At 45.5% G+C, this 27,327-nt stretch overlaps 1 protein-coding gene across 3 annotated transcripts; it reads right to left on the bottom strand.

The window, feature by feature from the left end:
• Nucleotides 1-260: 260 nt before the first annotated feature.
• LOC308466507 (dynamin-1-like protein) lies at nt 261-27,327 on the bottom strand. 3 transcript variants are annotated; one of them, XM_080987311.1, is made up of 17 exons: nt 27,191-27,327; nt 25,502-25,652; nt 24,413-24,459; nt 20,795-20,866; nt 20,606-20,692; nt 16,721-16,883; nt 16,321-16,441; nt 15,974-16,105; nt 15,475-15,681; nt 15,247-15,367; nt 9,355-9,510; nt 4,367-4,456; nt 4,168-4,266; nt 3,932-4,075; nt 3,281-3,390; nt 1,487-1,646; nt 261-1,164 (listed from the first exon to the last, which is right to left on the bottom strand). In XM_080987311.1, exons 1-17 carry the CDS (start codon nt 27,290-27,292, stop codon nt 1,108-1,110), a joined length of 2,019 nt encoding a protein of 672 aa, XP_080843437.1. In that variant the 5' UTR covers nt 27,293-27,327; the 3' UTR covers nt 261-1,107. The 3 variants fall into 3 exon arrangements, 2 of the variants coding, with proteins under 2 accessions (XP_080843437.1, XP_080843438.1); XM_080987312.1 differs by lacking the exon at nt 3,932-4,075; XR_013980855.1 differs by lacking the exon at nt 261-1,164 and having other exon boundaries at nt 1,507-1,646; nt 3,885-4,075.

The following is a 27,327-nucleotide window of genomic DNA, read 5'->3' as shown; positions in this document are numbered from 1 at the left end:
GGCAGCAGGAGCACCACGGAAACAGCAGGCTTTCTCCAAAGCTGTACATTTACCATAAATTCAGTAAGACAGGTAGCCATAGAGTACTGACTACTGCTAGAGGGCAAGTCACCTTTTGTTTAACCTTTCTAATCCTTGTGACTAGAAATAAGCTATGTGAGTGTTGAGACTTTCAGTCTTTTGTCTTAATTTAGAACTCATTTTTAATCAAGCTCTTTCTTCTCAGCACACCATACATACAAATAAAAACCATCAGCACATTTGTAACAGTACACAAGTTTATTCCAGGAAACTAGCAGGTGAAGCCTGGGTCCTATGTGGCTCAGAGGTGCATGCAAACTTGGGGTTGTGTAGAAGTTGTGCCTCCCCTTTCCTGCCAACTAGGACTGGGATAGTGCCCCCAAATATGTGGCACTATTGCACACAACTCCTGGGAAAAGGTAAGGCTAGATCTCCCTCTGCAGCAACTCTCTTATCATCATCTGCTCTGCAACAGTTGATGTCCCACCTCTATAATTGTGAGCGTCTTCAAAGCTACCTGTGCCCATTTCTCTGCCTAGCCAGCATCAACCACTTTCAGGGCAGTAATGAAGAATAAAGACATTCAGCAGCAGAGCCACATACACACCACTGCCTGCTTAGTGCTCAGGCAGACACACATAAACAAATTGCTTCACTTCATATTTTTAGCAAATGCACCAACATTTGGGGATGGAAGAAAACTCTCCTGCACTTAGGACAAAAGCTGCCAAGAATGTAGACTGGCCAAACCAGCAATGATTCAAGGATACAGCTGTGGAGAGAAGGAATTCAAAATGTGGACAAAACAGTAATTTAATACCGACTGGACTAGCAAGGCTGGAAAAGCATGAATGACCAACGAGGCAGTGGATGAGGACCAGGCTTCAGTTCAGCACAGAGATGCTGGCTCCATAGTGCCAAATGCTCAACTAGACAGGCTCTTGCTCTGGGCCAGAACCAAAGAGGGCTCAAGACCTCTCCGCTCCAACTGGGAAACAGCACCAGAAGGCTCAGAAATGAAGGCTGGCGTGGCTCTGGGTGAATGGTACTCAGTGGGTTGGAGCCATCAGAAGCAGTGGGTTCCCCTCACCAGAGCTGAGTCTCACGGATTTCTGAGATAGTTTGGCTGGCTTTTTGCAATGCCTATAAGAGAAGAAAAGACCTTGCTGAGTGATTAATAGATGTTCTAATGCCATCTTTCAACCCAAACGGGCTGGGCTTTCAAGGTAGTGGTGCCAGAGCATGGACGCTAGTCTGACTCTGAAGGCAAGGAGACTTGCCGCAGGGTTTCATTTGTGAAGAGTCAGTTCTCCTGGATATCGGCTTTTAGAAGTTTTCAAAAGTCAGAGAAGCAGTGCAGTTCTTTCAGTATTTGGGAAACCTAAAAGTAAGAAACTGCTGCTGAGCCAGAGAGAACTTTCCCCATCTCCTGTCAGTCCAAGGAGCCTTGCCCTCCTCCCCTCACCTTGAGCATATTGGCAGCCTCATTGCGCTGCTGAGCCATGTCCTCGGACTCTGTCAGCAACGTGTCGAGGAGCTGTGGCTTGTACAACTGGCCCACGAGTTCACTCTGAAGGTGGTCTTTGACGTAGTTCACCAGGAAGTGCATCACTGTTTTGGGGACACTACAGGGGGGAAATAAGATATATTTTGTTATAAAGCTTGTGAGATCTTGCAGACATCCGAGGCTTACCTTGCTAAGCTGGTAAAATGCGGTCTTGACTATGCTACCACTCAGTGGATTTGTAACTGGCTGACTGACCGAACCCAAAGGGTGCTCATCAATGGTTCCTCTTCATCCTGGAGAAGAGTGACTAGTGGGGTGCCACAGGGTTCTGTCTTGGGCCCGGTCTTATTCAACATCTTTATCAACGACTTGGATGATGGACTCAAGGGCATCCTGATCAAATTTGCAGATGACACCAAACTGGGAGGGGTGGCTAACACCCCAGAGGACAGGATCACACTTCAAAACGACCTTGACAGATTAGAGAACTGGGCCAAAACAAACAAGATGAATTTTAACAGGGAGAAATGTAAAGTATTGCACTTGGGCAAAAAAAATGAGAGGCACAAATACAAGATGGGTGACACCTGGCTTGAGAGCAGTACATGTGAAAAGGATCTAGGAGTCATGGTTGACCACAAACTTGACATGAGCCAACAGTGTGACGCGGCAGCTAAAAAAGCCAATGCAATTCTGGGCTGCATCAATAGGAGTATAGCATCTAGATCAAGGGAAGTAATAGTGCCACTGTATTCTGCTCTGGTCAGACCTCACCTGGAGTACTGTGTCCAGTTCTGGGCACCACAGTTCAAGAAGGACACTGACAAACTGGAACGTGTCCAGAGGAGGGCAACCAAAATGGTCAAAGGCCTGGAAACGATGCCTTATGAGGAACGGCTAAGGGAGCTGGGCATGTTTAGCCTGGAGAAGAGGAGGTTAAGGGGTGATATGATAGCCATGTTCAAATATATAAAAGGATGTCACATAGAGGAGGGAGAAAGGTTGTTTTTCTGCTGCTCCAGAGAAGCGGACACGGAGCAATGGATCCAAACTACAAGAAAGAAGATTCCACCTAAACATTAGGAAGAACTTCCTGACAGTAAGAGCTGTTTGACAGTGGAATTTGCTGCCAAGGAGTGTGGTGGAGTCTCCTTCTTTGGAGGTCTTTAAGCAGAGGCTTGACAACCACATGTCAGGAGTGCTCTGAAGGTGTTTCATGCTTGGCAGGGGGTTGGACTCGATGGTCCTTGTGGTCTCTTCCAACTCTATGATTCTATGATTCTACAATTCCCTTCTTGCCCCAACCTTACCTCCCCTGCTGGCCCTACAGGGCTAGGTAAATCCATCACCTCTTTAGGTGATACCCTGGACCAACAGCTGCTACTTACCCAATTACATCATTTCTTATTCAAAAAGTATTGAGCTGTGAACTGGTTGCAATAGTCACTTCTGTAGAAGTCGGAATATTTTAGTAATTCTGAGTAACGAAGAAGATGGGAATCTTTAATTTACCCACATACACAAAGATCATGAAGAAATCCAAATCTACAGTGTACATATGAAGGACACAGACATCTTGTGCTATCTCCCAGTACTTTGCATGCTCCTTTCTCAACTCCTAAGGAATCCTCCCCCTCCCCCAAGTAGGGAACACTCACTTTGTACAAAAGAATCCCAAACCCAGATGCTCTCACAACTGGACACATCTGGCCCATATGTCCCATGCTAAATCCCTTGCCAACTTTAAGTTACCTGTCTTGTATGCTTTTGCGCACAATGAGGAAATAGGACTTGATAAGACGGCGGATGACCTCACAGTCTCGCTGTTCACGTTGGCTCAGTTTGCGTGTAGCAGGCATGGGCTAGGGAAAGTCAGGGAAGACTACTGTGAGAGGAAATTGCCAGAGGTGGTGGTGATAGCAGACCTGGTGGAACAGTTTCTACGCACTTGGCCAAGATCAGTGAGACAAGATATAGCATATTGCATGGGGTGGGCAGAGAACAGGTAATCTGTACAGGCAACTCCCAAATTATGTGAGGGTTACATTACCGGCCTCCCTGCATGTAACCAAAACTGTGTATACTGGGAACACCCTGGAGGAGCAGTGGGGGCAGCTGAGCTGCTCAACAAGCCCCACTGTCCCTCCAGTTCGCAAGAGCTTGGGGGGGGGGGCAGCGGGGCTTGCTTAGCTGACATGCAGGTAAGCAGCTGCTGTGCTACCCCACACATCAGCTGTTAGGCCAGACGGCCTCAACAAGGCCCCACTGGACCCTCCCCAGAACCCAAAGAGGATGTCCTCAAGCCAGTAATGTCCTCTTTTCAATTAATGTTCTTGCCTCTAGGTCACCAACCCACCTCTCCACCTCACCAACCCTGTACTTCCAGGTTCCCGCACAGCTGACCGTGTCTAGCAGGTTGACTGCATGGGACCGACTAGGGCTGGAATAGACTGAGGTCTGTGAGGACCCCTTGGGTCTGTCATCTGCACCAGGTTCTTCCGCTTTTTCACTTTTCCATCGCCGGGCACCATCTGGAACAGATTCAGTCTGAGAAGGGAATAAATGTGAGAGTGGGCTGTGGGGTTATTCTTAGGGCAGGCGTCAAGGCAGTAGAAAGGGTGGTAGTGGTTGGGTCATACCTTAGAACTGCTCACTGAGGCAGAAACGAGAGCTGTGTCAATGAAGTCTGGGTGCTTGGTGTTAATGTAGGCCAGTTCAATTGCAACCAGATTGTGCACCTAGGAGAAAAGGCATTGGCTGTTGGAACATTTGGCCCCAAATGTGGAACAGGAACCAGAATGGAACTCCTCCATTCTCTGAAGAAACAACCATCATTACCATCTCATTTGTGATGGGCAGCCTCCTGCGAAGGACTCCCGTCACCACCTCCACAATCGCTTCATGCAACTTAGGGAAACGCAGCAGCTCCTGAAAAAGGGATGAGGAGGAATTGAGAGAAGCATTTGGACATTATTTATTTTTTAAAGACCTACCTTTTGGCTCTACAATTTGTTTGCCAATGAAGCTTACAAAGACACCAACTGAAATACCATTGTACTGCTAATACACACAAAAGATACATTTTAAAAAAACCAAGCACAGCACAGGATATAATAAGGAAAAATCTTTATAAAAAGCATTTTCCATAAATACTCAAACTTTGTTCGCTCCCCAGCCACTGGAATTCAGACTATAAGCTTATAGAAGGCAGGAACCTGACTTTTGTTTATTTTGCACCATCAGCTTATGCGAAGCAACATGAACCAACAACAACTTGTAGGAAAAGTTTTAAAAAACTGTATTACTTATTTGCATCACTGTATGCTGAAAGAATGATTTTATGGCAAAACCATCAACAATATGGGAAGAAAGACAATGTTATGAGGCTAGCTTCTCACTTATTTCAGTATTTCCAGCATAATCCAGAATCATAGAGCCGGAAGGGACCCAAGGGTCATCTAGTCCAACCCCCTGCAATGCAGAAATCACAGCTAAAGCATCCATGACAGACAGCCATCCACCAAGGAAGGAGAGTCCACAACCTCCCAAATGAGACTGTTCCACTGTCAAACAGCTCTTGCTGTCACAAAGTTCTTCCTTATGTTTAGCCGGAATCTCCTTTCTAGTAACTTGAAGCCAGTGGTTCCAGTCCTACCTTCCAGAGCAGGAAAAAACAAGCTTGTTCCCTCTTCCATGTGACAGCCCTTAAGGTATTTGAAGATGGCTATCATATTTCCTCTCAGTCTTCTCTTTTCCAGGCTAAACATACCCAGCTCCTTCAACTGTTCCTCATAAGGCTTGGTTTCCAGACCCTTTATAGCATCTTGGTTGCCATCCAAGAAGCTTGTCAACATCCTCCTTAAATTGTGGTGCCCAGAATTGGACACAGAATTCCAGGTGTGGTCTGACCAAGGCAGAATAGAGTAGTACTATTACTTCCCTTGATATTGACACTATACTGCCTGGAATTGGTTAGAGCATGGTGCTGATAATGTCAAGGTTGCAGGTTTGAGCCCCAAATGGGACAACTGCATATTCCCACATTGCAGAGTGTTGTACTAGATTGACCCTAAGGGTCCCTTCCAGATCCACAGTTCTATCGTTCTATGATGCGTTCTAGAATAGCATTAGCTTTTTTTACTGCTGCATCACACTGTTGACTCATGTTAGCTTGTGGTCCGCCAAGACCCATAGATCCTTTCACATGTACTTCTGGCAAGCCAAGTGTCCCCCATCTTATATTTGTGTAGCTGGTTCTTCCTGTGTAAGTGAAGAACCTTACATTTGTCCCTGTTGAAATTCATTGTTAGCTTGGGCCGAGTTCTCCAATCTGTTAAGGTCATCTTAAATTCTTACTCTGTTTTCTACAGAATTAGCTACCTCTCCCAGTTTGGTGTCATCTGCAGATTTGATAAGCATCCCCTCAATTCCTTCACTCAAGTCATTAAAAAAGATATTGAACAACGATGGGCCCAGGACAGAACCCTGTGGCACCCCACATCCCCCCCAGGATGAAGAGGAACCATTAATGAGTACTCTTTGGGTACGGTCTGCCAACCAGCTACAAATCCACCAGTTACCTCATTCATTTCACATTCTACCAGCTTGCTTGCAAGAATATCATGGGGGAACTTTGTAAAAAGTCTTACTGAAATCAATATACACTATGTCCATAACATTCCTCTGATCGAACAAGCTTACTCCATTAAAAAAAAAAAAAAAGAGGTTTGTCTGACTGTGAAATGACTTATTTTTTGAAAAATCCATGCTGGGTCTTAGTAATCACAGCATCTTTTTCTAAGTGCTCACAGACCAAATGTTGAATTATCTGTTCTAGGACCTGTCCTGGTATTGATGTCAAGCTCACCAGTTGGTAGTTACCTGGGTCTTCTTTTCTTCCCTTTTGAAGATGGGGACAACATTTGCCCACCTCCAGTCTGCAGGGACCTCACCTGTTCTCCACAAATTATCTGAGGCTCTGAGATTACACCCACGAGCTCCTTTAGTACCCTTGGATGCAGCTCATCAGGCCCTGGAGATTCAAATTCATTTAAAGTAGCTAGGTGTTCACTTACTACCTCTTTTCCTATCTTGGACCATAGCCCTCCCCTTACATTATTTATTCTCTTAACACCAGGTTAGGCATCACTTTACTTTTGGGTGAAGGCAGAGGCAAAGTAGGTGTCGAATAGTTAGTTCTGCCTTCGCTTTGTCACCTAATAGCATTACTCCGTCTTCGTTACTCCATGTAGAGGACCTTCCACTTGCTTGTTCTTCCTCTGCTTCGGACATAGCTAAAGAAACCTTTATTATTTTTTAACCTCTCTTTCAAGCCTGAGTTCATCAGAGCTTTAGCCAGCCTGACTTTCACCCTGCAACTGTTGGTTACTCATGTATACTCCTCCTCCTTTGTGATTCCCCTTTCTTCCATTTCCTATACATGGCCTTCTTAACTCCCAAGCTCATCTCTCCATTTAGAAACTCACATGCAACTTGGACTCCCTTCTCTTTGTGTATTTCTGGCCAAGGAATCTCACTCAATTGTTCCTTCAGTTTTTTGAAATTGGTTTTCTTAAAGTCCAGAGCGCATGTCCGACTACACCTAGCTTTCCTTTCCTCTGTTTCGTGAAACCCAGAAGGACATGATCCATTCCTCCCAAGTTGATTGATATGCACCCAGTTTGAGCATTTACAAAGAATGAAAATGCTAAAGGTCTCTAAACCCCACAAAATATTGTTAAGACCTGGAATGTAACCAAGTGGGAGCCACTTACCAGTCACATGTCTGAAAATGTGTGTTCAAAGCAGGACTTGCTGCATTACTCTGGGTAAACTTCTAAACAAATCATTAGAAGATTTACTTATACTGTACCTTTGAACCAAAGTTGTCACTCCAAAGTTGCTCATGATTACAATCCACACATAAAGTGATAATATATTAGGGATGGTGGAGGTGTTTACTTTTACAGCCGCGGCCCAGTATACCTCAAGGAGCGTCTCCACCCCCATGGTTCAGCCTGGACACTCAGGTCCGGCTTCGAGGGTCTTCTGGCGGTTCCCTCACTGCAAGAAGCGAAGTTACAGGGAACCAGGCAGAGGGCCTTCTTGGTTGTGGCGCCCGCCCTGTGGAACGCCCTCCCATCGGATGTCAAAGAAATAAACAACTACTGTATCTGATGTTTAGAAGACATCTGAAGGCAGCCCTGTATCAGGAAGTTTTTAATGACTGATGTTTTAATGTATTTTTAATATTTTGCTGGAAGTTGTCCAGCGTGTCTGGGAAAACCCAGCCAGATGGGCAGGGTATAAATAAATAAATAAATAAATAAATAAATAATAATAATAATTTTTAAGGGGGGTATTATTCTCCTTGTGAGGTAAGACTCAAAGTGATTTTGAGATAGTCATGTACCCATAGAGATTTCAAAGTATGAGAGGCTTCCCCCCCGCCTCTTCTTAAGATGTTATTAGTGGCGCCTTCTTAATGCACTTCATTGTACAGTGGTACCTCCGGTTGCAGATGGGATCTGTTCCGGAGCTCCGGTCGGATCCCGAGGTTTCTACAACCAGAGGAACCGCTTCTGCGCATGCATGCATGGAAAACCCGGAAAAATACTTCTGGGTTTGCCGCGTACGTATCCCTAAGGATACGTAACCGGAGGTGAACGTAAGTAGAGGTACCATTGTATTTGTCTACAATTGACCAGTTGAAATAAGGTCATCAGCAGGCTACGAAGGCCTCTCCTGGAAGGCAACTCCTGAAGGCCTTAGGCCTTGGGCACTACCACCCAGGCAGCAACCTACAAAAAAGCAATGATTGCCAATGAAGAGGATTCCCTCCTCTTCAGCTCAGTCAGCAGGGTAATAAAAGACAAAGCAGGAATCCTAAGGTGTGGAGGTAGAGGAAGGAAATTGGGGCAAGTTGCTCAAAAGGGGCATCTGGGAGTGGGCTCAGCCAATGATCTTTCTGAACTGAAGCTCAGCAGGGCTTCCAGAGTAAGGAAGGGTGTGGAGAAAGGAGGTGCAGGCTGCAATTTTCTCTTTCTTTGCAATATATACAAACCATTCCAGTTACAGAATGGGATTAAGCAAAATATTTCCAATTCTAACGAGCCATGTAGGGCAAGGCTCTGTTTCTTCTGTTTGAAGCGCAGCAATTTAAAGCTGTAGAGCAAGATTTAGCCCACAGGGCAGCTCATGAGCTGCTCCACTATTACACAGTAGGACATCTTGACAGGTGGTGGGGCTGCTACCTGTCTATCACCTGATATCATCAGGACACCAGGTGACCCAACTTCGAAGTTGATCCCAGTGGGGCTTTCTGCAAGCGCCAGTCATGACTGCGTGCCAAGCAGCAATAGGGAGTGCACTTTAGAGTTCTCAGTTGTTCCTTTGCAGTTGTAATTACCTGCCTCACACATGATGTCCACACATGAGGCGTGGGGCAGGTGGCTGTGGTTTAGGGGAAGACAGTCTCTGGAAAATTAGGACCTGCTGGCTAGAAATTTCTCAGTGCTGCTTTAGAAGGCCAAAAGTATTTGGAAATGAGCACAGTTCTTTGTGAGATCATCGAGCTCTTTGGAAATGCAAAGGTCACTTACAGTTGGCAGGAGAGCCTTTGTGAAGCAAATGTTTTACACAGATGCCCCATGGAATTAATGGTGTTTACTTTCATGTAATGCATGCACAGGCCCTGTTTTAATCTGTAGAATCACAAATGCCTGCAATAAACCTCTGATGGTTCAAAAGGCCAAACAAATGGAGTTCTGGAACCCTTCTAACCACCCATGCTATTGGGAATGGCCCTAGTGTCAGGAAAGCCATACCTGCGTGTTGTAGGTGGAGCAGTGCTGGATGATGCGCTGCAGCTCCTCATGCACCAGCTCCACACAGCGAAGGCTTGGCTCCTCCAGGCGCTTGATCTGACGCTTCACAAGTAGCTCAAAGGAGACTTCCGGGACAAAGAGGGCTGGACGGGGTCCCTGCAGGGTGGAGAAACCCCATCAGTATAAGCTGCTACCCAGAGTTGGGCAGGAAGCTGACCAGCTAAGGCATGAGAGGCCAGAAGGGGCCATGATTTGAGCCCACCAATGCCTAGTTATGGGTTGCCACAGGCAGCATCTCCCAAAAAGTCATATTCAGTTGAAGGGTATTTCTGCCTTAGAAGGACTCTGCTAGTTCTACTGGCATTTATATTTTCCAAAGGAATTGTAATCACTGGCTTCTTTGTCCCAGCATGCCTTGCTGCAACCAGAAACCTTTTTTTGCACCAAGAACCCAAGAACTTTTACTCAGAAACGACTCTCACTGCATTCAAGCAGGGGTCAGCCCAAAATAAATTTGCAGAAGAATCGCAGCTCAGTTCTGCAAAAACTCCCCTTCATTTCATTTTTGGACATTACAAATGGCAGGCGGGACTTCCAGCATCCGCAGCAACATTGGTCTCTCTTCCTGCATCTTCTTAAAGTGCTTCTCACCCAGCTCTGGTCAACTTAAAAGGCTACACATTGCTTCAAGATTTTTGGTCGGGACCAATAAAGCTGGTTTTACTTTATCATCATCATCATCATCATCACCATCTCTCCCTTCGCCCTAATGTCCCAGGGTGTGTTATAACAATTTAAAATACAACACTGAAAACGGTTTAAAAGCTTAACAGTTACAAAAAAGAATGCAATCACAAAAGGGTGGGGCCTGAAAAATACAGCTCAGGTGTCAAATGCCAGGGCAAAGAGCTCCATCTCCAGCATTTGGCAGCAGCTGTAGAATGAAGATGCCAGGTGCTCCTCTGTGGGGCAGGGAGTTCCACAACTTAGGGGCTGCCACAGAGAAGGCCCTCTCCCAGGCCACAAACACACAAGCTGTTAACTACCAACTGCTCCACCAATCTTTTGGGGGGGGGGGCAATTGTTTTTATTGGTTTTCCAAATTATTACAAACCATTACCAAATTGATTCAATTTAATACTATTTCCAAAACCAGTTTCCCGCTCTCCTTACAAGATATGTCTAAGATAGACCCCCCTTTGCTGCGTTCTCAATCTCTAGTTTATATCACTCCGTAGCTGCCAATAATATTTTCCATCAGCTGCCCCTTTACAACCCTGCAAACGGCAAATAGATCAAATAAACCTTAGTATAGATATTCAATAATGGCAAGAGTGGTATTTCAGTAAGTTCTTATTTCCAGATTTCGGTGTGGTTTTTCAGCTTGGATCTTCTCTCATCCTTGTTCAAATCAGTTCTTTCCCTGCTTAGCTGATTAATTGCAGCTCCTCTGGCTCTGCTCACACTACTCAAGGTCAAACGTTTTCTTCGCACAGATAAAGAGTCAAACTGCAGCATGAAGTAGCTCTTGAAGAGAAAAACGTTCTGGAAGCAGCCTGGCCATTTATTTCCAATACAGTGGTACCTTGGTTTACAAACTTAATCCGTTCCAGAAGTCTGTTCTTAAACCGAAACCGTTCTTAAACCGAGGTGCGCTTTCCCTAATGAGGCCTCCCGCAACTGGTGCCCTTCCACCATCTGGTTTCCATTTGTAGACCAAGGTAAAGTTCGCAAGCCGGAACACTACTTCTGGTTTTGCGGAATTTGTAAACCGAATTGTTCGTAAATAAGACTGTTCTTAAACTGAGGTACCACTGTATTGCGATGCCATATAAACATATATTTTTCTGTACAGATGTACCTATTATATGTGCCACTATGTCAAGCTGCATCCCATTTGATTCAGTCTCATTGTTGCCTCCATACCTTCCATCATAGCAAGGCCAGCTGTGAATTTTCTTAGTCTAAAGAGTTGTAAATCACAGTAGTTGCATTTCTTCCTCCCGCAACACTGAACACCGTCAAAAGATGGTCATCAATATCACCCAGCCACTCCTTGATAGAAGGAGGGCAGGCATAGTAGCACCTGTCAGGGAGGAATGGTGGAGACCTCCATCCCAGGAAGCTTCCAGTCAGGGCAGATAGTAGCTGCTGGGGGAGGAGCGGGCACTCTGAGCTCAGCTTTGAGGGAGCACATTCCATGATCTCCATATACTTCTGTAAATTCTAACAAAAGGACTGAAAGAAGCTCTCCTGTGTGTCTGGTTTCACCCAGCAGTCAACCATGTGAGCTGTCCATTGGCTTCCTCATGACAATACCTTTTCCAATACTTTATCCAATTCTCCTGTTTTCCTCCGCAAAGCAGTCTTTTATCAAACATCACATGCCTCTTTTTCTCATTATTCAGAAGAGGGCAGAGAGAGCCAGATGCAAAAATCATAACAAAACATGAAGTCATCTCTCCTCCTTTTCCGTTCACAACTTCTGCAAAAACATCAAAATGCATTCAAATACCTTTAAATGTTCCAATTTTTTAGGTGGCTGATTTAGTCTCAGCTTATTTGCATATCTTGCACAGAGAGTGCTTCATACTTTGTCCAATTAGCAAGATTAGGGAGGAATCTTTCCAAAAATCATGTTGGTAGCGGAGGCTTGTTCTTTGGCAGCGGGCTCACGCCCAGCACCACCCCCATTCTGCCTTCTGAAGGAGAAACAGGGTCAAACGGATGCTCTAGCAATCTTGACACTGAAGACGGTCTGTAAGGAAGGAGGCGGTCTTTCAAGTATTGGGGGCCTAAGTTGTTCAACATTATAAGAACTAACATGAGCACTTGAGCTGGGCCCAGAAATGAACTCTCAGTCAGTGCAGCCATTTGCAGGACACGGCACTAGTCCTAGAATTGCCCATGGGCAGAAGCCAAGGCCTGTGAAATAAATAAATAGTGGAAGGGTGATGGATCACTCAAACATAAAAATCAGGCTTCGATTAGAAAAGGTGTGGCTTCCAGTAGGAGCCAGAAGTATACATTCAGGTTTACAAAGCCTTATTTATTAGAATCATACAAGTCAGTAGAGCATGAGACTCAGAATCTCAGGGTTGTGGGTTCAAGCTCCACTTTGGGCAAAAGATTCCTGCATTGCAGGGGTTGGACTAGATGACCCTCATAGTACCTTCCATCTCAACAATTATATATATAAGTGGGGATTGTAAGAAAATGTTGCCATGTATCCATATAAGTGCTCTTGTTCAGGGTTCCAGGCATCTGCCCTCACCACCCACCTTTTTTTAAAAAAAAGTTTATATTTATGTCTGTGTCTCTTTATATATGCAAGCCTCGGGAAAGTGGATAACACCCCCCCCCCCTTGTTTCTCAGTGGCTCTATTTTGGCTGCAAAACCATCAACACTTATGACCCGAGTTAACAGGAGGAGCAGAAGGCCACCATGACATGGGCAAAAGACTGGGTTTTTATAGGTATGCCGAAAGAAAGAGGAAATGCTCCAGTTACATTACTATAGATTTGGGGGGTAGGAGAAAGAGCATAGGGACGCAGGTGGCGCTGTGGTCTAAACCACTGAGCCTTGGACTTGCCGATCAGAAGGTTGGTGGTTTGAATCCCTGCGACGGGGTGAGCTCCCATTGCTCTGTCTCAGTTCCTGCCAACCTAGCAGTTCAAAAGCATGCCCAAAAGTGCAAGTAGATTAATAGGTACCGCTCCAGCAGGAAGGTAACTGGTGTTTCCGTGCACTGCTCTGGTGTCGGTGTTCCTTTGCACCAGAAGTGGCTTAGTCATGCTGGCCACATGACCCAGAAAAACTGCGGAGCAGACAAACGCCGGCTCCCTCGGCCTGTAAAGCAAGATGAGCACCGCAACCCCAGAGTCGTTTGCGACTGGCCTTAACTGTCACGGGTCCCTTTACCTTTACATAGAATCATAGAATCATAGAGTTGGAAGAGACCACAAGGGCCATCGAGTCCAACCCCCTGCCAAGCAGGAAACACCATCAGAGCACTCCTGACATATGGTTGTCAAGCCTCTGCTTAAAGACCTCCAAAGAAGGAGACTCCACCACACTCCTTGGCAGCAAATTCCACCGTCGAACAGCTCTTACTGTCAGGAAGTTCTTCCTAATGTTTAGGTGGAATCTTCTTTCTTGTAGTTTGGATCCATTGCTCCGTGTCCGCTTCTCTGGAGCAGCAGAAAACAACCTTTCTCCCTCCTCTATGTGACATCCTTTTATATATTTGAACATGGCTATCATATCACCCCTTAACCTCCTCTTCTCCAGGCTAAACATGCCCAACTCCCTTAGCCGTTCCTCATAAGGCATCGTTTCCAGGCCTTTGACCATTTTGGTTGCCCTCCTCTGGACATGTTCCAGTTTGTCAGTGTCCTTCTTGAACTGTGGTGCCCAGAACTGGACACAGTACTCCAGGTGAGGTCTGACCAGAGCAGAATACAGTGGCACTATTACTTCCCTTGATATGGATGCTATACTCCTATTGATGCAGCCCAGAATTGCATTGGCTTTTTTAGCTGCCATGTCACACTGTTGGCTCATGTCAAGTTTGTGGTCAACCAAGACTCCTAGATCCTTTTCACATGTACTGCTCTCAAGCCAGGTGTCCCCCATCTTGTATTTGTGCCTCTCATTTTTTTTGTCCAAGTGCAATACTTTACATTTCTCCCTGTTAAAATTCATCTTGTCTGTTTTGGCCCAGTTCTCTAATCTGTCAATGTCGTTTTGAAGTGTGATCCTGTCCTCTGGGGTGTTAGCCACCCCTCCCAGTTTGGTGTCATCTGCAAATTTGATCAGGATGCCCTTGAGTCCATCATCCAAGTCGTTGATAAAGATGTTGAATAAGACTGGGCCCAAGACAGAACCCTGTGGCACCCCACTAGTCACTCTTCTCCAGGATGAGTGACTATGCTCTTTACCTTTAGAAAGAGCATAGGTTCTTGCACCAATAGGTCAAAGTATCATTACAGCATTGTCTTATGTAGTTTTGTGGTAGTTTTATGTAGTTTTCAATTTCATTGTTCCGCAAGGGACAATGACAATAAAGATATCGTATCGTATCGTATCGACATATTGCAACAAGATTGCTAGACTAAAAGGGTTGAATTAAAAAAAAACCCCATAACTGTTGCTTTATTCTGAGATTCCAGCTCTGTATCAGAAGTGCCAAATTGAGACACACCCCTCATCATTTACCTCTGGAATATCAGGAACATCTACCACAGGGTGATGCAGCCTCCACCCACTCAGCATACTTAGACAACACATTTTGGCTGGCTCAAGACTGCCCCCACCCAAAATCGAACTAGCAAGAGAGCCTGGGGGTCTCTTTGCCTTCCCCTCTACACACGAATGGGGAGTCATCCCAAATTACAGACATGTAGCATGTACATCGCGCTTTAGGTGAAGTGTTCCTGTGTCTCACTCCTCTTAGAAGGCTGCAGTCTGGGCCCATATCATCATCCCTTTCTTAGAGGCTGCCAGAGGGCATGTGCGAGGCTGAGAGAGTGGCTTGCCTCAGGCCACCTGCCAAGTTAACGGCAGAGGTGAGATTTGAATTGAACTCAAGTACATAAGAGCAGCCCTGGTGTATCCCAGTAAAGGCCCATCTTTTCCAGCACCGTTCTGTGACCAACCAGATTCCTGTGCTGGGAGCCCCACAAGCAGAGTATGAGAATGACTGCCCTCTCCCGACCCCCAGTTTGTCGTTGGGCCACTATGCAGTGCAAGCTCTCTTAGGCAACGTGCCTCCCAATTTATTTTGGGAATTCTAGATGGCATAGGATGATGGGAGAGAGAGAACAAGCTGAAAGCAGAGGCCAATGGGTGAATGGCCTCAGAGGCATCCCAGCTCCACAATGGTGGCTTACGGTGGCATTTCGGATGGCTGTCAAGATATCCAGCATTGTAAGTCCAGCCAGAGGATCAATGGACTCCAGGGTGCGACCAAACGTCTCATGGAAAATGTAGCACATCCGGGCCCCTCCGCACCTGACAGGGAGGGAGAGTAGGTCAGCTTCAGAGTGCACAATCCCCCTTATTGATCCACATTGTGAGGTTCCTCCCCAGTCCCAGCCCTGCCAAGAGAGGTCACTCACAACTCAGATGTCTCAATGTTGCGTGCCGTGCCCTCAATTGTGTTGCAGTACTCGGTGGCAAATTTGGTGATGATCTGAAGCAAGGTGGCGTTCTTGTCCTCAATAGGCTGCCCGTAGCTCTGTAGCACAGACTGGTACTGGGCTGTCAGCACATTCACCCGGGTCTTTAATTCAGGCAGGCAGTCACGAATATGGTGCATCAGCAGCCTTGGAGGCAGGGAGGAGAAGGAAATAAAGCAGCATTCTCAGTAGTTGCTGACACGGATGACCAGTCTGGCCTAGACTTTCAAGGTTTCTAGTCTTCAAGGTTGTAGAAACTGACTTTCTGAAGCACCAGATGCATCAACAAAAGGTTCCAGTGTTCAGAGCATGGAGCCTTCTGTACGCAAAACAGATAAGCCAGATACCTGCCCCAGATCCTGGCCAGCCCCTTCCTGCTCACTCAGTCCCTCCCAACATCCAGCTCCTTTATAACCGCTGTGCCTTGGCACCCCCTCACCTATTGAGAGTCTTAGCCAGGTGACGTGTGCCATTTCGGTTGGCAAGCGATGGGTACTTCTTCTGCAAGAAGCCCTGCTCATCTTGGAGGGACTCACTGATGCTCTTGTTGCTGTTGATATCATGTTGACTCCTAGTACAGGAAGCAGGGAGATCATAGCAACAAACTAACCTACACAAGTTGGAGTGATGTCTTGCAGCAAGCGTCTATTCCCCCAACCGTGCCACCCAAGACAATAGATAATACATCCTTCAAGAACGTCCTGCCCTACTGGAAGTGGGGTTCTGCCATCAGACACTCCAAATCTGAGCCAGATCCCATATTCACTGTTATCCAGCACTACTGACCTGTTGACCACCCCAATGATGCCCAGCTTGACAGGAATAACCCGACCCATTAGCACATCCATGGCATCTGTCCCAGCATCCATCAGGTCCAGCTTGGTGATCACAGCCAGTGTCCTTCGCCCTGCACAGGATCAGCACAGGATGAAAGCCTGCTCCTTCCTTTATTCCCTCTGCCCCACCCTAGTCTGCACATTCCTTGCTCCATCCCCCTCCTTTCCCTACACAAGCATCCTCTCAGTTTCCATCACTATTGGTCTGCCCCAGTTCTCTCACCCCATTCCAACATGTGCAGCAACTTAGCTCCATCATCCTGTTGCTCTTCATGGGGACCAAGCACTGACCTCCTGACCACCAACACATGCTCCTATTAAACTGAGGCACACGACAACACATGCCATACCGTCAGGGTCAACATCACGTGCCAGCTTTAGTGCCTCTGATGTGGCCATGTCTGTATTGGCAGCTGTCACAGCCAGGATCAAGCAGTTTGGGTTGGAGATGTAGGACAGGATCATGTCCCGTACTTGAACCTCAATATCGTCGGGCTGATCCCCAACGGGCACCTGCAGTATACAAAGGAAAGACTAGAAATTGCTGCAAGACTAGGGAAGACACCCACAAAAGATCACACTCCAGGTTCTCTTTCCAGCTTGGCATCATAATGCACCAAGCACTGGCGTGAAGTTTACACAGTTGCCTCCAACTGTGTTTCCACCCTGAGAGCGGAAAAGCCAGATCAAAGATTTCTTACTGGAAGAAAGGAAGCCAAGCCTCATAGGAAGAAAGAAATCAGAGAAAGAAGGCCTGGGCTCACCTACCCATGGCCCCATGAAGCTAGCCCATTACATTCACAGTTACATACACAAATGATGAAGCTGAATGTAGTTGGGCATGTACTCTTGACTTTAAGAAAGCCAATTTAAAAAGCTTAAGGAGCCACTGGATGAGAAACCATGGTCAAATATACTCAGAGAGAAGGGAGTCCAAGGTGGATGAGAGTTTCTTAAATGTGAAATACTGAAGGTCCAAATGCAAACAATTCCAACAAGAAAGATGGTCCAACATGCCAGACAAATCTCATTTCACATTTTCATAAGCATTACAAGCTTGGTGGATCAAGGAATGCTGTGGACTTAGTGTAGGGTTGCCATATTTCAAAAAGTAAAAACCAGGACACCCCAAAAGAGCTTTTTTTAGACAAACCCCCAAAGTTGTTGAGCCCCAAAAACATGATTTTTTGATAGACTTGTCTAAGATCCAGGGCAAAGCATGACATTTCGGAAATTCTCCCCAGACGTCAATTCCACCGTTGAAATCCCAGTAATGTCCAGGAAAATCCAGATGAATGGCAGCCCTAACTTAGTGTGTCTTGATTTCAGTAAGGCTTTTGACAACCCCCCGCCCCCGTTATATTCTTCCACAGAAGCTGGTGAAATGTAGACTGCATGAGATAACCATTAGGTAGATTTGTAGCTGGTTGACTGACCAAACCCAAAGAGTGCTCATGAATAGTTAGTTCCTGGAAAACATGGACAAGTGTGCCACAGCATTCTGTCGTGGGCCCGTTGTTTAAATGACTTGAGACGAAAGAATTGAGGGGTCGGTGTCCTCCCACGATAGGGTGTTTAATCTCCACTCCTGCTGATAAGTAGCTGGTAGGTTCAGTTGAGCTGGAGCTACCGTAAATTTCACTCCATAACACACAGTTTTTTCCTCCTAGAAAGTAAGGGGAAATGTCTGTGCGTGTTATGGAGCGAATGCCTACAGATGGCGGGGGAATCTGCTGCAGTCGTGAGCTGTCCGTGGCTCGCTTTGAAACAGCAAAGCGGGTGTAAGCGGCTCCTGTCAGCTAGCGGAGCCGGGGAGGAGGGAGAGAAGCAGAGCAGGAGTTGGCTGCTTTAAAACAACCCCTGCTCTCTGTCCCTGCCTGCAGTTTTTTGCTGTCCGATTTTGGATTAGCCACTGTAGGGGCTGTGTGTGTGTGTGTGCTTGAGCTATCGTTCTCCTCCTGCTGCTTCCCCTTCACTCTCCCTGCGCCCCTGCGACTTTAGAATTGACACTCTGTGTGTCTGTGTGTGTGTGAGGGCTCCTTCTCCTGCTTCCCGTTCACTCCCCCAGTGCCCCTGTGACTTCCAGCGCCCTGCGCCTTTAGGGCCAGGTGTGTTTTGACCTCACTGCGCTTGTTGGTCGCAATTTTTCTTGATTTGTCTCAGAGTGGTTATTATCGTGGTTTCCTTGCCGGGGAGGAGGGAGAGAAGCAGAGCCTGCTTGTTCTAAAGGAGCAAAGCCAGAGAGGAGCCTCTCCTGCATTATTAGCAGCATCCTTCTCCACCCCCCCCCATGCGTGCTCCTTGTCCCTTGAGTGCTTTTCCTTCCCTCCCCACTTAAAACGTGGTTACAAAGCACAGATCCACATGGATCCTCAGGATTTTTGCACTGGGTCACCCCAAATTCACCATCAGATCACATAGCATGTCCATGACTACAGCCTGCACCAAAAAACACACGCACCCACTGTTTCATGGGGCCGCAATGGCGCAAAAACGTGGTTACAAAGCATGGATCCACATGGATCCTCAGGATTTTTGCATTTGGCTACCCCAAACTCACCGCCAAATGACAGAGATAAAATACCGCGGCTGATAAAAGCTAATAAAAGACTGATAAAAATAATAAAAACCGCATCAACTGATGCGGAGCTCAAGTCGATGCTACCACTAATGACGCCATCTTGGAGCTCATGTGAGGGGGATGCTAATCAAATTTGTAGATGACACGAAACTGGGAGGGGTAGCTAATGCCACAGAAGACAGAATTGGGATTTGAGATGAGCTTAACAGGTTGGAGAATTAGGCCCAAAGTAACAATGAATTTCACAACTGTCATGTTCTACACCAAGACAGAAAGAACCAGCTGCACAAATATAAGATTGCGGGGGGGCACCTAGCTTGCCAGTGGTACGTGTGAAAAGGATCTAGGAGTCTTAGTAGACCATACATGAGTCAACAGAGTGATGCAATAGCAAGAAAAGTGAATGCTATTCTGGGCTGCATTAACAGAAGTATAATGTCCAGCTTAAGGGAAGTCATAGTCTTGCTCTATTCTGCCTTGGTCAGATCACACCTGGAGTCCTGTATCCAGTTCTGGACCCCACAGTTTAAGGATATTGACAAGCGGGAACTAGCGTGGAGGAGGGCAACCAAGATGATCAAGGGCCTGGAAACCAAGCCTTATGAAGAACGGTTGAGGGAATTGGGTATGTTTGGTAAAGGGAGACTGAGAGGAGATATGATAGTCATTTTCCAATATCTAAAGGGTCATCACAAGTAAGATGGAGCAAGCTTGCTTTCTCCTGCTGTGGAGGGTAGGACTCGAACCAATGGATTCAAGTTACAAGAGAAAATATTCCGACTAAACATCAGGAAGAACTTTCTGACAGTAAGAGCTGTTCAACAGTGGATTCTATGAAGTTAAGTGTGTGCACCAACTGTAGCCTTCATTTTCACCTATTTCCTTGCATTGGTCTTCTGCTTCCCCCTTCTCTCCTGCTCTTGATCCCCTCTCACTTGTAAATAAACCTCCTGCATTTCAACTGAGTTACTTTCAAGTGCAGCATGTATTTCTTTCCCAGATGTGGAGCGTTTACAGCTCACTGTGCCAATTGCCAGCTGCTCCCCTTTCCACAACCACCTTAATTTTCTGTGTTTTGCACAGAAGTGGCAGCTTGTACAGGGAGCGGAAAGCCCCTCTGTGCAGGCTGCCACTACTGCTCAAAACACAGAAAACTAAGGTTGTTGGGGAAGCCAGCATCACCTCTTTTCCCCTTCCTGATCTGTTTATTGTTTTGAACTGTATACCATATGCAACAACAGCAATGCAGTTTCTGCAGGATTCTTTGCTATAAGAAATAGGGATGACTCTTCCGTGTGTGTACAACAATTCTCAGGATGCAATTGTCTAATTCGTGTCAGGTGTCAAAATGCCTCAGGCCTGCCCTCACTCTTCTCCCCTCCCACTCTCAGCTGTTTGTCAGTCAACTGGGAGCAAGTGGCTGGGCAGAGGGGTTGCAAGGGAAGGGAGTGGCTGATGTAAAGGGGAAGCACCCTTTCAAAATTTCTCCCTGCAGATGCGACCGCCTCATCAAGTCTGCACACTTGATTCTAAGGCTAGAAATCCCATACTCATTGCCAATTGCAATTTCCACTGTTAGCATTGCTGAGGAAGTGGCCAGCACCTCCCCGCTTTCTCTGGAAGCCAATTGCCCACTTTCTCCAACGCCTCTCACCTTGGTGATTCCTGGAAGGTCAACTAGTGTCAAGTTGAGTACATGTGGGGAGTAGATCTTCAAGTACAGGGGCTCTGGGCTGATTCCCTGCATGCATTAAAAAAAAAAAATCAGTTAAAGAAAGATCATATGGCAGCTCAAAGAACAGGGTTCTCACCAGAGTGGGGAGGAGCTCAGAAATGCCAGTACCTTATTGGTCCCAGTGGTCCGCTCCGTCTCGATTTCAATCTCCTGTCGAATCTCGCTGAAGTCAGTGAAAGTCTGGGGGGAAAGACAGGGACCAAGAGAGCTGGCTGTTGCCAGTCTCAACCCGGTAAGTTTCCAACAAAAAGAACAAGGCCAAATCCAAAAGATAGAATCTGGAACATTGGTAAAAAGGAAATTTGGCTACAAATTTCGGAGTGAAAAAAGGGAATCCATTCCGGAACTAGTTAAAACTAGTGGGAGAAATCTGACTGAGGAGGGCAAAGGAAAATAACGAAGAGCCTGCTACGAATGTATAAAATGGGGGGGGGGGGGCAGAAAACGGAGACAGACAGTACTAAATAATACTAGAGAACAGCAATGAAACTGGGGCTTAAATATCATTAATTCCAAGTAAAAGGCTGATAGAGAAGACACCCCCAACTCCCTATAATAATGTGGAAAATCCAGCAATAAGAGTAACAAATATTAAAAAGTATGGGAGAAAAGAAAGATAACTGCTAGAATGTAACAACCTTCTCCCCTCCTATGCACGTTTCTGTTTTTATGTCTAAAGAGGACACACAGAACTCAGAAGACAGACTTGTGTCAAGGAGGAAATATAACAGTATTTTTTTTAAAAAGAAGAGAAGGCCTAATATTTATTATTTATTTGATACCCTGTGTTTCCAGGAGCAAGACAACCCCCTATCTCCCCTCTCCATTCATATATAAAGGGGGAAAGGTAGACATTTAAATTACAGAATTACAGAATCTGGAAAATACTTGCGTGCAAGCAGGAAAACAGGGGGAAAGGGAGGACAGTAAATAGAATTAGCAAATAATTTACAAACTGGACTTTAAAAAGAACAATAATATCCTAATAAGCAGTGGTTTTATTCATGTTGGAGTGCCCCAAACTTCACCTAATGAGAAAGTTAGGAGTAAAAATCTACAACAACTTAGACAAAACAACAGCTGCACTCAAAGACAAGGGATGGTATCCATGGCAACAGAACTGTAATAGAGTAAAGGAATAAATTAACAAAAATCAAAGATGACTGGTGACTAACACCAGGGGATAATGACGCTACGGTAGACTTAATAGAAAGAAGGAAAAGGCAAGTGAGATGACTACACAGAAAAAACACCCACCCCAGGACAAGCGAAAAGAGGGTCCATGCAGGAAGGAGAAGTTAACATCGCAGAAATCCAAATCATTTCTGAGAAAATCTAAAAAAGACTTTGGAGAACTAGTAGGACATCAACAAAAGGACGTAGACGAAGGAGAGAAGATAGGTACAGACGGAGAGGAGCAATAAATTATTTACGACTATATTAGCAAATAGGCTTTCAAAAGTGTTGAACGAGTTGATCCATGATCAAGCAGGATTTCTACCAGAGAGGCAATTGAAAAATAACGTAAGAAACATTAGAAATATAATAGAATATTTGGAGGTACATAATGAAAAACAGGCTTCCCTGATCTTCCTCAGTGCAGAAAAGCATTTGACAATATCTCCTAGGCATTTATGAAAGAAGTGTTTAAAAAGAATGGAAGGTGACACCTTCTTAAGAGGCATTATATAATGAACAATGGGCAAAGATTATAATAAACAATATCATCTCAGAGAAATGCAACATCAAAAAAGGACCAAGACAAGGGTGTCCATTCTCTCCGTTATTATTTATCCTTACCTTTGAAATTTTATTGTAAAATATTAGCAATAAAGTCAAACCTCGGTTTTCGAAGGTATTGGCTGCCAAACATTTCGGAAGCTGAACGCTGAAAACCCGAAAGTGAACGCTTCCCTTTTCGAACGCACCTCAGAAGTCCAATGGCTTCTGAGGCGCGTTTCTCCATTTTCCCCATTGAACTTGCTAACAGCCCTTTGATCCTCGGTTTTCAAATGTATCAGAAGTCAAATGGACCTCCAGAATGGATTACGTTCAAAAATTGAGGTTCCACTGTAATGATAAAATTAGGGGAATGGAAGTGGGCAAACAAAATGATAAAACAATAGCTTTTGTGGATGATATTGTCTCAACCCTGGAACAACCTCTAGAAGTTATACTAGAATTATTAAAGGAGATAATTGAATTTGGAAAATAGGTGAGTTTTAAAACCAAAATGTTAGTTAAAAACATGGATAACCAAGTTAAAATGAAATTAGGGGAAATTATTGGCTGGAAAATAGATAAAAAAGTGAAGTATCAAAAAAGTGTGGGTATCAACAAACCATCATAACATCTATAAGAATAACTATATGAAAACTTTGAAAAAAATTTAATAGAAGATTTAGATATATGGGGCAGAATAATTATCATCTTACTATCATGTGTTTCGCTGTAAAATACTACGCATTGATGATATGATAAAACAGAAAAGCAAATAAACAAATATAAAAAACAGAAAGGAAGTGAGAATGGAGAGGAAGAAGAAAAAGAAGAAATTGGGCTTTTTGCTCAATACGTCACTGAGCAGAAAATCACAACATTCGGGAAATGGCCCTTCTTAAGATAATTTCTAGAATTCTTTATTGTGGTTTATTATTTACAAAACACATACTCTGGAAGAGAAAGCATAGCAAATAAAAAAAATTAAAATTTTGTTTTTTTAAAAAATAGGATGCAATATGTAGAAGAGTCATTCAAGAACTGCATGCAAAAAGGGAAGTCAATATTAACAAACAAGATTTTAAACTAGGTCAGAAATGGAAACATCCTGCCATTCCTTACTGCTTCAAGCTTAGACAAAAAATACATTGTGTGTGTGTGTGTGTGTGTGTGTGAAATTCTCCCATCCATAAAGAGGTTGACTAGCTGCAAGCTCAGTCTCTAGCTTAACAGCCTCCAGTCCTTTCCCTTTTGAGGCACTCTGAAGTCCTGAACTCTTTGGACAAAAAACAGAGAAGGAAACACCGGATGAGTAAAGTTGACAGGCTGGTAGGCAAAGTAGGGAATAGCTGCCTCTTTCCCTCAACAGGGACATTACAGCTCCATTTAAAACATGAATGAGGAACCTATGTCCCTCCAGATGTTGCTGGACTCCACCTCCCATCAGTCCCAGTCCACATGGCCAATGGTCAGGGATGAAGGGAGTTGCACTCCAATAAAGATCTACCTGGAGTGGCAGGAATTCCCCATCCCTGGTTTAAAATAAGGAGGAAACAAGGTGGTGGAGCAAGGCAAGTCTGTCTGAAGGGCTGCAACATCCTCTTTTCCTTCCCCACCCTATGTTTCATTCCAGGTGGAAGTTAATTTTCCTTGTGGCATGCTGCAAGAGGAACTGCTCTTCCTCCTTGAGAGTTGTCCCAATTGCTCCATCTTGTCTGCACTTCATGGACTGGAGAGTCTTGTGCCATTCACTTGCAGAGCATGAGAGAAGAGGACCTGCCATTAGAAATCACCTGTCTCTTTTTCACAGCGATTGCCCCCATGCCTCAAACCCTGTTCCCCCGTGATTTGGGGGAGAGGAGAAACAACTGAGTTTGCCCCTGGGAGGAGAGTCCTCTGTTAGCCTGAAGCATTTGCACTTTTGTCACAAGGCAGCTGTCTGTCCTGCCTAGGGGACTGGACCTGCTCTGACCACCGCTGCAGCCCTTTACACCACTCATGCTGTACCTTGTGCTTGCAGTGCAGGAAGGTGGCCCACTCATCAGCCTGGACTCCTGAAAACAAAGAAAACCAGAAAAAATAATGTCAGGGAACCTCTTTGGTATCCATCCCTCTCATGGAAGGATGCCAACTGAAATAAAATATGGGGGGTGTATAAGCCCCACCCCACATAATCACAAGACAGAGAAAACACAGACCATTTGAATGGCAATGGCTATTAACGAGGGGGGCTCAAATATTTTATTGGGGGTGCGAAGGGACCTCAGCCCCTAGGAGTTGGCTCCTATGCTCATGAGATGGAATACTACATTGCAAAAACACTTCCCAACAGCCAAAGGCAGGCTACTCCACCCACCATGCTGGCTTTGTGAAACAGACAAGCCATTGCCTTCTAGAAGAAACAAATCCAAACCAACCCTAGTTCTTCTCCCAATTCCCATTCCAATGATCAATCTTGCAAATGGTTGTCTCAAACACAGGGCACTCATCCCCAGTTCCTCTTGCATCCATCTTCTCTCTCACTCAGGACATTCTGGCCTAAAACTCTCCACTTAGAAGCCTTGCCCCCGAACTCCCAGGTGTGGACTTGATGGCTGGGGCTACTCAGGAAGGGGATAGCAACCTGCTCTTTCTCAGTTATGTGCTTGGTTTAATTTCCACTAAATTTTTTTGCCATGGTCAACTCCTAATAGTCACAACGGAGTTGAGCTATGGCTCAAATTAAGCCTTTGTTTGGGTCTCTGTCAGAGACGACCCCCAATCCACACATCTAGACGTCCTGCCTTTAGCAAAAGCCAACATCTCCAGCAGCTATCCCCAGAAAACAGTCTATAAAGTGTAAGCAGTGACAAGCAAAGCAGCATTGCCAGGAGCTGACCTTTTCAACCCTTTAGTGGAATCCCTAAGTTTCAATAGTTTTCAAGGAAAAAGAACTAGTTCTCCTCTAGACTGGAGGAAAATAACAGTTTGGATAACTTTCAGCAGGACTGGACCCACTAGCCACATGCACGATCCAACACTCCCCTCTCAGAACCAAAGCCAAGCCCCAGGCATCCCCTGTGGGATGAGGACCCAAATCCCCAGCTCTTGTCTTACCACTTTCTCCACTGGCTGTCCGCCTTCTCTCCTCTAGTGTTGGGACATGCACCAGTTGCAGGATGAGAGGCCGGCGTGTGACAATGCCAGAGCCACGAGGCAAGAAGTCCCGGCCTACAATGCTCTCCAGCACAGAGCTCTTCCCACTGCTCTGTGGAGACAGGCAGTGTTAGAAGCAGAGGATGCAAAGTAGTAATAAGATGCAATGTTGTCCTAAGAGGAAAGCAGTTTCACTCTAGGGAGTTCTAGCCTGTGTACTGGTTCAGAGAAAGAAGACTGTACTGCATAACATAAAGCATTCCTGGTGTTCTTGAAAGCTACGACATAGATCACCTCAAGGTACCGTATCCATCTTAGATGAATAGAACAGGTGGAGGGGACACAGTTCCAACCAACGTTTTCTTCAGCTCTTGCTCTTGTACCGAATGGCAGCTTGAACTACAGACATTAGCAGGTAAGAATGTTTGTTTCCATCCCTTGAAAACACCAGCCTACTAGTTTAAACAACAACTTATTCTGTGAAAGGAACAGGACAGACCACTTTTTAAGGTAAGATGGCAACCCTAATTAACACTTATCTTGGGACCCCTGAAAACAGTGCAGTTGTGGCAGGGTGAACATTTGAGAATCTTAGAAGAATTCTTCATCAAACAAAAGTTGCCAGAATTCTAAGAGAAGCCATGGCAATTAAACAAGGATAATAAAACCAGTATTAGCTACCACTATAATGGGATGGCTTTTTATTTCAAAATCAAGAAATAATATAAAGAAAATTGAGATAGAGATCAACCGAGTTGCATCTATTACATCCCACAAAAGGGGACACTGCTTTCATGGCACTGCTGAAATGATAGGCTATTTTTAACTCTGTGCTTTTCTGTATCTATCCATCCCTCTCTCCCAGGATTGACAAGGCAAGCCTTACCATTGGAAACAGTGAGTTGGCAGTTTGGGAAGCATTAATAAATGATCAATTAGTTATTCTTATCATTTTGTTACTGAGAGATGAAGGGGAGGAAATTGCCAAATAGATTTCTCCACCTTGGGCTGGCCCTAGCAGATCCACCTGTTTTAAGAAAGCCCCACAAGTGAGTTAAATGTGGAATGGTACCATTAGCAGATCCTTCCATTTTCATCAGACAGGCACTGATGCGTCTACAAAAATTCCTTAGGATTAATTTGCTGTCAGTAGAACTGGAGGCTTCCACACTACACTGCGAAAGCCACTGCATCAGGAACGAAAACAGCCCTGCCAAAAATCCATATAATGCAGTAGCTTGATTTCCAACACAGTCAACTGTGTTTCTAGCAAGTCCACTGCTGGTCACACATGTAATACCCCCCCCCCATCCCTTCCAGGGTACTCAAAGCCAGAAGGGCTCAGAGCCTGGAAGTTGAGCTTGACTATCATGACGATGAGCCGTTACCATAGCCTTGTAACAGGGCTTATGCATCCCATGAAGCAATGCTTTCTTTTATCTGTTCCTACAGCCTATTGATTTCACTGGGGAAACCCAGCCAGATGGGTGGGGTATAATACATTTATTGATTGATTGATTTTTCTCCACACTTTTCATACCTAATTGCATAACCCTTTTCCCTGCCCCCCCCCCATTAGTGGCCGAGCAGCAGGGTCAGGAGGCGGCTGGGCTGCGCGGGGAGCGGAGGCAGCAGCGGGCGGGTTCTCACCTGGGAACCAACTACCGCGATCTGGGGCAGCTGGATGACTTCGGCTCCCACCGTGTTGAAGATCTCTTGCAGCTTGTTGATGACGGGGATGAGAGTCTCCATGGCGACGGAGGCGCCGAGGGAAAGGGGCTCCTCCC

This window comes from Podarcis pityusensis, assembly GCF_964106645.2.
Source record: "Podarcis pityusensis genome assembly, chromosome: 17".
Lineage (NCBI taxonomy): Eukaryota > Metazoa > Chordata > Lepidosauria > Squamata > Lacertidae > Podarcis > Podarcis pityusensis.
This window is presented reverse-complemented; position numbering and strand designations above follow the sequence as displayed.